The sequence below is a fragment of the Physcomitrium patens genome, chromosome 13 (genome assembly GCF_059467195.1).
Source record: "Physcomitrium patens ecotype Gransden chromosome 13, ASM5946719v1, whole genome shotgun sequence".
Lineage (NCBI taxonomy): Eukaryota > Viridiplantae > Streptophyta > Bryopsida > Funariales > Funariaceae > Physcomitrium > Physcomitrium patens.
The window spans coordinates 3,126,291-3,135,356 of record NC_143422.1 but is presented as its reverse complement, the minus strand read 5'-3'; the positions used below and the strand labels follow the sequence as shown (position 1 = coordinate 3,135,356).

Below are 9,066 nucleotides of genomic sequence, written 5' to 3'. Positions count from 1 at the left end.
AACTAATATTAAAAAATTTCTTCTTAAATGTGCTCTAAAATTTTGTTCTCCAATTTGTAAAAGAACTCTAAAATTGCTGTAGGTGTATGGTTTTATACCTTGAGGTTTGATTTTGATCTAATTTGACAACTAATCTTCTTTAGATATGAAGTTTTAATAATTTAAAGTAAATTTTTCTTTAATCTATTGTTAATTCTCTTTTAAATATTCTTTTATGAATTTTTTATCTCATTACTTTGATTTGGATCAGTTATGCCTCCACAAAGTAAATAAAAGTTTTTTCTACAAAAGATAGTATTAAGACTAAACTTTTTATTACCTTTCTATCATTCATTTCTATTTTTTTACTATGCCTTTTTACTAGATTCTTTTATAATATCATTTGTATTTTTATTTTTTACTATATGATTGTATTATGAGATAACATCTATCCTTCTTGAACTTGTGTATCATGTAGTGTGTACCAAATAATCCAAATATTAGTTGATTTATATTCTATTTTCCATGTCTTCATCCAAATCTTCTTCATTATTCTTGCTATTTAAATCAAAATTATCTAGTTGTCTTAAAAGATTTATTTCTTTTACAAGGTCTAATAAATCTTTATGAGCTAAGATCAAATATCTCATTTTCCATAATCCACTTGTAATAATAACTCAGTCAACAAACTATTTAAAATGAATAGTTATAGGATATGCTTGATGTAGACCATTTTGATGTCATATATTAGAATATGGTTGACAAGTTTTACATAATTCTATAAATAAAGTAAATATCAATTCATATTTTTTTACTAATATTTTTCTTTAAGTTTAGCAAGAGTAATCTAAATTTTCCTATGTCATGCCCGTAAACTATCATAAAATCGTTTTAGTAATTTTTATTATTCTTCTATATTTTCTATCACTTATTGTGGCATCTCAATCCTTATTTTTGGTCTCTATAATAACTTTTGGTCTTTAAAAAGACTTAAGTATAGAATAAACATCCTTTGAATGAATCTTCATAATCTTATCATCATCTCTTAAATAGATGTAATAAATCCTAAAGAATCTTTCAATCTATTTTTTTTTATAAATATTTGAAATCTTTCCATCATCTTTTAATGTCTCTAACCTATATAATTCTTTTTCGACACCATATATATTTTTTAGTTTTTTTCTTTTTAAATACTTAATTTTTTTATATATAATACTTCTATTTTAAAATATTAAAAAAACTTACAGCAAAGGCATCTACATCTTACAAGAGTACCTCCCCTTTAGTACCTCCATAATCTTTTTTTATAGTTGTAATTCTTTAAAATCCTTAAATTCTTCAATAATTCTTAACAATGGCTTCTCCTTCAATCAATCTTGATTTTGTTCATGTTTAGGAAGTATAGTTAGAAATTATACCGTATTACTTCCATCTTTACTATAAATCTATACATTGATTGAATCATCATCAAATAATTTTGTTTCTATCTATATTGCTATAATATATGGTTGACTTAAAAACATTTAATAAGATGTTGGATTTTGAACAAAGAAATGTTGTTCTATTAGAATATCTTCAATTTGGATTTTAACATCTAGGCAAGTTCTATAGAATTTGTTCCATATATTAATAGCTACTTATATTATCCATCTATTATCAAAAACATGGATTTCAAAGAAAAAAAACCTCAATATACTTTTGTGTCACTCAAAAAGATTAAAAAATCACTTAAAGATGATATAGAATTGAATTAGAATGACTATTGCTAAAGACAAGAAGACTAAAAAGTCTTGAAATAAGACTAAAGATTAAAAAGGCATTGACTTTGTAAGACATGTATTTTAACTTGCAAAATAAGTTTCTTATATAAGTGCCACATAGTTAGCTTATTCTACAAGCTATGAACATGTAGTTAACTTATTGACTTAGCTTCTAACCTATCAATCAAATACAAATATATATAAATTCAAAGCAACATTTGATGTTTGGTGATTGAAATATGATAAATGATAGGATTCATATGAAGAGGTGAAGTTCATTGTGCTTCTTTAAACCTCACTAAATTCAACACCATATATGGGGGTAGAAGTCTTGAGGCAATATAATGGTATCAATTGTAGGATGTTAATTTATTAAGAAAAGTATGTATATAGTACAAGTTGTGAGTGTTGTCACTTGATTTGGCAATGATTTATAATATTTAAAAGAAGTAGACTATAGAAAAGGGACAAAGAATGCATTTCTTTGCTAGTTGAAATCCTTTAAAGTATTCAAGAAAAGAATAGTTATAAGTCATGTCATAGTAGGTACAATGAAAGGAGGCACCTTCTAATTATTTTTTTTGTATATTTTGAAGTTTTTAAGAGCAATGGATATGAGAGGTGAGAAGTCTTATCAAGTAATATGAAGCAATAACAAAAACAAACTTAAGTATTATGGTATGGAACTTGCATTCTCTAATAAGTAGGGGGAATTTTGTAAGTTACATGTAAAATTTGAAGTTCCAATGAATCATCAATAGCAAATAAGAATAAGAGACATAACAGGTATGAAGTCTCAAGAGACAGTAAAGAATTGAGTTGATATAGTATTGACATGTAGCTATAGTATTATTGTGAAGAATTACAAATATTATGACAAGAGTCTTCACTTGTGTACCTCAAATTGATTTTTATTGCAACTCAAAAGTCAAAGCCTAGAGTGGAATTGTCATTATGATAATATATCATTGCATTGTAGTATAAATGCAAAATACAAAAATCTTGTGAGATTTGCTCCAATGAAAATGAATGTATATTCTTTTTCTTGAAATTGTGAAGATATTCTAACATCTACTTGAAATTTTATTATCAAATCAATAAAGGAAGAAAGAAGATTAATAGAAGACTAAGTTGAAGTGGCAATGGAAGAAAACAACAATAATAGAGCACATTCTTCACTACTACAATTCAAGTCCCAAGTAAGGTCAAAGATAAATTAAGCTTACCTCTTCAAAGGAAAACAAAGATAAAATTATATACACTAATCAAAAACAATTGGTGAAACAAATTCTAAATATTAAGACAACATGCAAGGTATATAATTTGAAATGAGTAGTAATTTAGGTGATAAGTCTTTAGGATTTAAGGATTGGTGTACATAAAAATTTCTAAGATACTACAACTATAAGAAGAAAATCAAATTAAGAAGAAAATTTAGATAAGATAGAATGTTGAAATAAATGCACCTTCCTCAATTGATCAAAAAATAAGAAAATCTTCTAGTGAAGTTAGAGATAAGGAAGAAAAGGAGCCATAAATTCCAACTTCATTTCCTTGACTTGATAGAATTAATCATCACAAGAACAAACTTGTACTTCCTTCAAGGATTTTAGCCTCACAATTAAGATAATCAGAGGAATCTTGCATTTAGAAGTATTCATAGACCTACTAGCTAAAATTCACCTAAAAGTTTATTTTAAAATAATTTATACTTCTACCTTCACTTAGATTTGTATAATTTTAGTGCCAATCAATTTAAAAAAAAAAAAAAAAAAAAAAAAAAAAACTTAGAGCATTTTTGTATAATATAAATATTTAAAATTATTTTACAACAATTTAACAGTTGATTTTATTTTGCCAAATTGAGACTACTAGTTTAAATAAAACACCTTATTTTGGATAATCCGCCATTATATAATAATACATAAAAGGCCATATAAAAAAAAAACACATAATCAAAAAAATGTTAAAGATTTTCAATTAATTAATATAAATGAGAAAAGTTAAAATTTTTATTTTAATAGAGCATAGACTAATTTTGGAAATTTACACACAAGGATTGTGGGTGAAAATTCAAAAAAAGTATTGTGTATATATATATATATATATATATATATTTTACTTAAGACGGTTTTATTTAATTTTGACTAATATTTTTTTACAATAAAATATTATTTAAGCTGTTTTTTTAAGTTTTTTAATTGTTATAAAAAAACATCAATATATGTATATATATATATATATATATATATATAATGAATTTTTAAAGAAGTATATTTTTTACATACATAATTATGTAGGTTATTAAAAAAATCTCACCTAATCGTCAGATCGCGGTGATCCACCTAACATGTCTAGTGGACGCGACAAAAAAATTCACAATCCTAACCTTCAGATCGCGGTGATCCCAAACTTTAGATCGGCGGCTAGGATTGAATCCGATGACCACCGCGATCCGACGGTTCACGGTGGCGGATCCTGTGGCTTGAGTTCGGAGGCCTCGAGGACACTTGACTTCGACAAAGGACAACCCCGTTTGACTTTTAGAGTTGAAAAGCCCACCCACCCCTCGTCCTCCTCTCCGAGAAATATTCACCTCTTCGCGTTATGTTTATAAATAGTAGTCCCGCTCTCTCGCTGGTCCTGTTGACTGAGTTCTCCGACTACCCCCCCACCCCCGCCCCCCCCCAATCCCCGTTCTAGAAATGGGTTCTAGAAAATGGGTGGTACAGATTCCTAAATATGAGTCCATGAAGCTGCCTTCGCTGAATGTGAGGACCAACTGGCACCCACACTCACACACCACTGGGGTGCTATGATAAAAACATCAGCTGAGTCGAAGGAGAGAGAATCCGCTGTCTGCATGAGCTCAATCTGCGTCTGCCTAGTACGCAAAGACCTCGAGATGCGAGGGCTCCTTTCATTCGGGGAGTTGCATCGCCGTTGTCGGCAACGTCTCGATCCGCGCTCGCATTAGGTGGGTGCGCCCTTCGAATACCATTCTCGTTCCTCTTTGGTGTGCAGAGTTGTCCAGGACTCTTCGCGGCGGGAGGAAGTCTCAACAGTTGACGAGGCCTTTGTGTGTCTCGTCAGTTTGGTTTGTCGGAATGTACATGCACTTGCGGATTCCGTCCCTTTCGTGAGCGGTTAAGGGTTTATGAGATGCATGTCTGGGTTCTGTGTTAGGTTTTTTGGGGTTGGATGGGGCTTTCTGAACATAGTTGACTGAAGTTTTTTTTGGTCATTCTGGTTTTAGAGGGAGGCCAGGGATTGGCGAGATCTTGTACTCGCTCAACGCGGTTGAGCAAGATCTTACAGGGTAGCACCGCAAAAAAATGGAGGCATCTACAAGTGGAGTCAAAGATTACTTAATTACCGACGAGCCTGTGTTGCTGGAAGATTCAACCGGAATCAAGGATTACTTAATCACAGACAAGACTGTCTCACCGGAAAATGGGCGTTCATCCGAGCAACGTCACTCATGGTTAGGCCACCTCCAAGGTGAGCGCTCACAGATCTCAATCTCATTAATCAGATTTTGGTCAATTGGACCTCCACCTCCGACTGAGGGCTGGAATTCTTTGAGATCCTGTACCGCTCTCATTTAGTTGAACACTTGTCCGAATGCCTGGTGCGCTATGTGTAACTGCATGGTGTGCGAGGAGGATATTTCGTCTCTGTCTGAGGGTTTTGTGGCTGCGCACTTGCAAGGCTAATTTCCGTGAGGAATCACCAAGATCATGAATTGAATTTGTATCAAACTTCAACCCACTCATGTCTTGTCGTTTCAAGCAAGTTTGATTGCAACCATAAATCAACCTTCTGCCTTAGTATTTTGACTCGCCTCTGGGGCCTTGTTGCGCTGCGTTCTTTTAGGGTACTACGATTTTTTGCCGACCGATGCTTCTAATATTTATCCCACAACAAACTCCAGCGATCTCAATTCAAGCAAAGATAGTTCTATCGTGAAGTCCAGCAAATGCAGTGCTATTGTGGAGTCCAGCCATTCTACCGTGAGGTCTAGCAAATCGTGGGGCAATACAGGCTCTGCAACCGATGCGAGTACGTTATTGCTTTCTAGTCTTCTAACATATCCCCCTGTGATTGAATTTTTTTTGTCTGCTGGGATTTTTAAAGATATTCTATGAAGCTGATGCTAACCAGTTCTATTTTTATCTATTGTAGTTGATGAGAGATTTTATTGTCATGCTTGCTGACATTTGGATAAATTGCTTGCATTGAGCTTACAGGAATGTCAGAGTTCATGAAGGATTGGGTTGAAGACACCAGCTCCAAAGTTGGAATTCCAGGTAAGACTTCGAGTATATTCTCCAATCATATACCGATCTCGTGTCACATTGCATGCAGTGTAGAATAAATTCAAGGTTTTCTTCTGTGAAGAAAAAGTATGATTTAGAAACTCCGAGTAGGTTAATGATACTCAGACATAGCTCTGTTCATTAAACGATCTACCTGCAGATCCAGACGACCTCGCATATATTGAAGGTTATAAGGCACCGAAGAGCGTGAGATCTAAAAGCCTCTCCGACTTGAACCCGTTCAGAGTATCGCATCTGGTCATCCAAGAATATACATGGAAAAGGGTTATGGCTATCACTAGAGATAAAGAGATCACAGTTGGGCATGGATCATTTGGTGTTGTGTACAAGGGCACCTTAGAAAACAAAACGCATGTAGCAGTCAAAATCCTGGCGGCTACCTCTAAGCAAGGGGATCTAGAGTTTTATAATGAGGTAATTATCACCGAACCATGCTTCTCATGCCGATTAGACACCTGTTATGACAACAGTCCAATTCTTTCCTAGATTACATTTGGCACAGTGTCATGAAACTGAACTAGGATGAAACTGAAATCGGCTTCCCTTTTGTTTGCTCATGTCTGAAACCAGGTAGAACTTCTCTCGAAGCTGAATCATATAAATCTGGTGAAGCTTTTGGGGTGCTGTCAAGAAAACCGTAAGCGAGTTCTGGTGTACGAGTACGCTGAGGAAGGATGCTTATATGAATATCTTCACGGTGAGTCACTGCTCTTGTGAAGATGTAGCAATGTTGCATTTTATCGATTCAGTATTTGGGAGTTTTTCTTACTAGGATTCTGTTAGCGAAGGATTACACTACATCTTGATGTGTGCAACTCTTCTGAATGCAGGAGGAAGACCCTCACTCGACTGGAAAACACGATTACGCATCGCCTTGGATTCGGCACGTGGTATGTATGAGTAGCAATCTCTAAAAGTGAACTTTCCCTTTGAAATGACGATATGTTCTTCAGTCTTGTTCGTATGAATCCCAGGCTTCACATAGCTCCAGGTTGCTAGCACATTTGGACATATATATATATATATATATATATATTCACTTTCTTTGACTATCTATAGATGTACAAACTTGTGGTGACCATCGATAGCGTACAGTGTTAAGTATTGTGCGGTGATATTGTTAGATGCATGCATGTGTTCAATTTTGAGATTTGAAACTAGTAACATTCAATGAATATTTGGTGTGAAAGGCATCGAGTATCTACACTTCGGCTGTACTCCAAGGATTATTCACCGTGACATCAAAAGTAGAAACATCCTTGTTGCGAAGGGCTCGGTTGCCAAAGTTGCCGACTTCGGTCTATCGAAACTAACGGGTGAGGGCGACAATAGTGACCAAAGTGAATTCATCACCGATGTTAAGGGAACTCCTGGTTATCTGGACCCTGAGTAATTCTCACTACCCTGAAAACTGTGTGCCTTTAGTATGTAATCGATCCTCTATCAGTCTGATTGAATAGAATTGAGATGATTTCACCACACATGTATGTCTGATTGAACGATCATTCAGAACCCTGGCATGGTTAGTGTATGTGTAGAATGAGCTGCAGCTTTGTTACATTTATCGACCAACCTTAAATTCTTGGTGAGATGTGCAGGTACTGTAGAACGAACACATTGAACCACAACAGTGACATCTACAGCTTTGGCGTTGTGCTGTTAGAAATAGCCACAGGAAAGAAACCAACTGTTGATGCAGCCCACATTTCAGAATGGGTTAGCAGATCTTTTCCCAACATTGGCCTTCGTAGATTTGTCTTCTTTCTTAAACTGAAGCTGCACATGAGATCTGGTTTCATTTTTTTTTTTTTTTTTTTTGTATATATTTTTTCCATGTTAATGTAGATCCGTGTTGGATTGTGTGCATATGTCTTTGCTCCAGTCTGAAATACGGATGTTTTTGCATTCTCCATATGTCAGGTGAAGGCACAAATGAAGTCTGCTGGTGTGATCAAGGTTATTGACCCAAAACTAGGTAATGAATACAACATCAAATCAGCGAAGACAGTTATTAATCTTGCTTTGAGCTGCCTGCATCAATGCAGCAAAAACCGCCCAGATATCAGGGAAGTAGTTAAAAGGCTTGGTGCTGCTGCGGATGAGGCTTCCAAAAACCCCAAGAAGAATATATGGTTTAAACGTGCCTAACTGTAGCAATTTTTGTATACAATATATAGCTACAAGTCCCCATTCACCATTGAGCTTTTGGCAGGCTGAAGAGTCCAAGCATGTTAAACTCTAGATACGCTTATTTACATGTTGTGCATGAGTTTGCACTGATGCTTTTCTATTACTCTCAACTTGGAGCCTGACACTCATGCTGCCACCAATTCCACTTGGATTCAGTTGTATATTGTTAGATGCAGATCACGGCATATCAGTATTTGCTGAAACCCATTATGTAAACAGTTGTAAATACAGAAAGCAGCATTTTTTTGTATATATTTTTTCTTTGTTTGGAATCATGTTGTTATATTCTATGCAAGGTGGGCCTTCTGCCACCTTGTCAGTTTTGAACACATGGAATATTCTAGAAACTTTTGAGGATAAACTTTCCGACAAACAGTTTTCTATTTTAATCTCATGAATGTGTGCTGCTTTGACTTCCTAGAAATTGGCAAACAACTGGCAGTCATAATATGCGAATGTGGTGTTTCTAGCAGAATCTGAGCATCTTAGTTTATTAGAGTAGCTTAAAAAATGGAACGAAAATAGGAGACATGATTCTGTGCTGTTGACGTGATTGACTCCTTGGCTGTTCATAGCAAATCTGAGCATCTTGTACCTCCTAAATACCTACTTATAAAGGCATCCACGGTTGTCATTCTGGTGAGTATATCCAAAGCCTGTTGCATATTCATTCAGAATCTGCTTACTTACAAGAATATGTGTTGTGACACAGAAAACACGAACTAAAAGAATAAAATATAATTTAAAAACATAAACTTCCATCTCTGTCAATTACAAGTCAAGCATGGTGATGATTA

At 34.5% G+C, this 9,066-nt stretch overlaps 1 protein-coding gene across 1 annotated transcript; it reads left to right on the top strand.

Annotated features, from left to right (window-relative positions):
* Window positions 1-4,470: 4,470 nt before the first annotated feature.
* On the top strand, window positions 4,471-8,519 carry LOC112290248 (putative LRR receptor-like serine/threonine-protein kinase At4g20450). Its single transcript, XM_024536351.2, has 10 exons — window positions 4,471-4,716; window positions 4,996-5,240; window positions 5,616-5,801; window positions 5,990-6,049; window positions 6,219-6,493; window positions 6,650-6,776; window positions 6,910-6,969; window positions 7,270-7,468; window positions 7,678-7,795; window positions 8,000-8,519. Exons 2-10 carry the CDS (start codon window positions 5,075-5,077, stop codon window positions 8,225-8,227), a joined length of 1,419 nt encoding a protein of 472 aa, XP_024392119.1. The 5' UTR covers window positions 4,471-4,716; window positions 4,996-5,074; the 3' UTR covers window positions 8,228-8,519.
* Window positions 8,520-9,066: the final 547 nt, after the last annotated feature.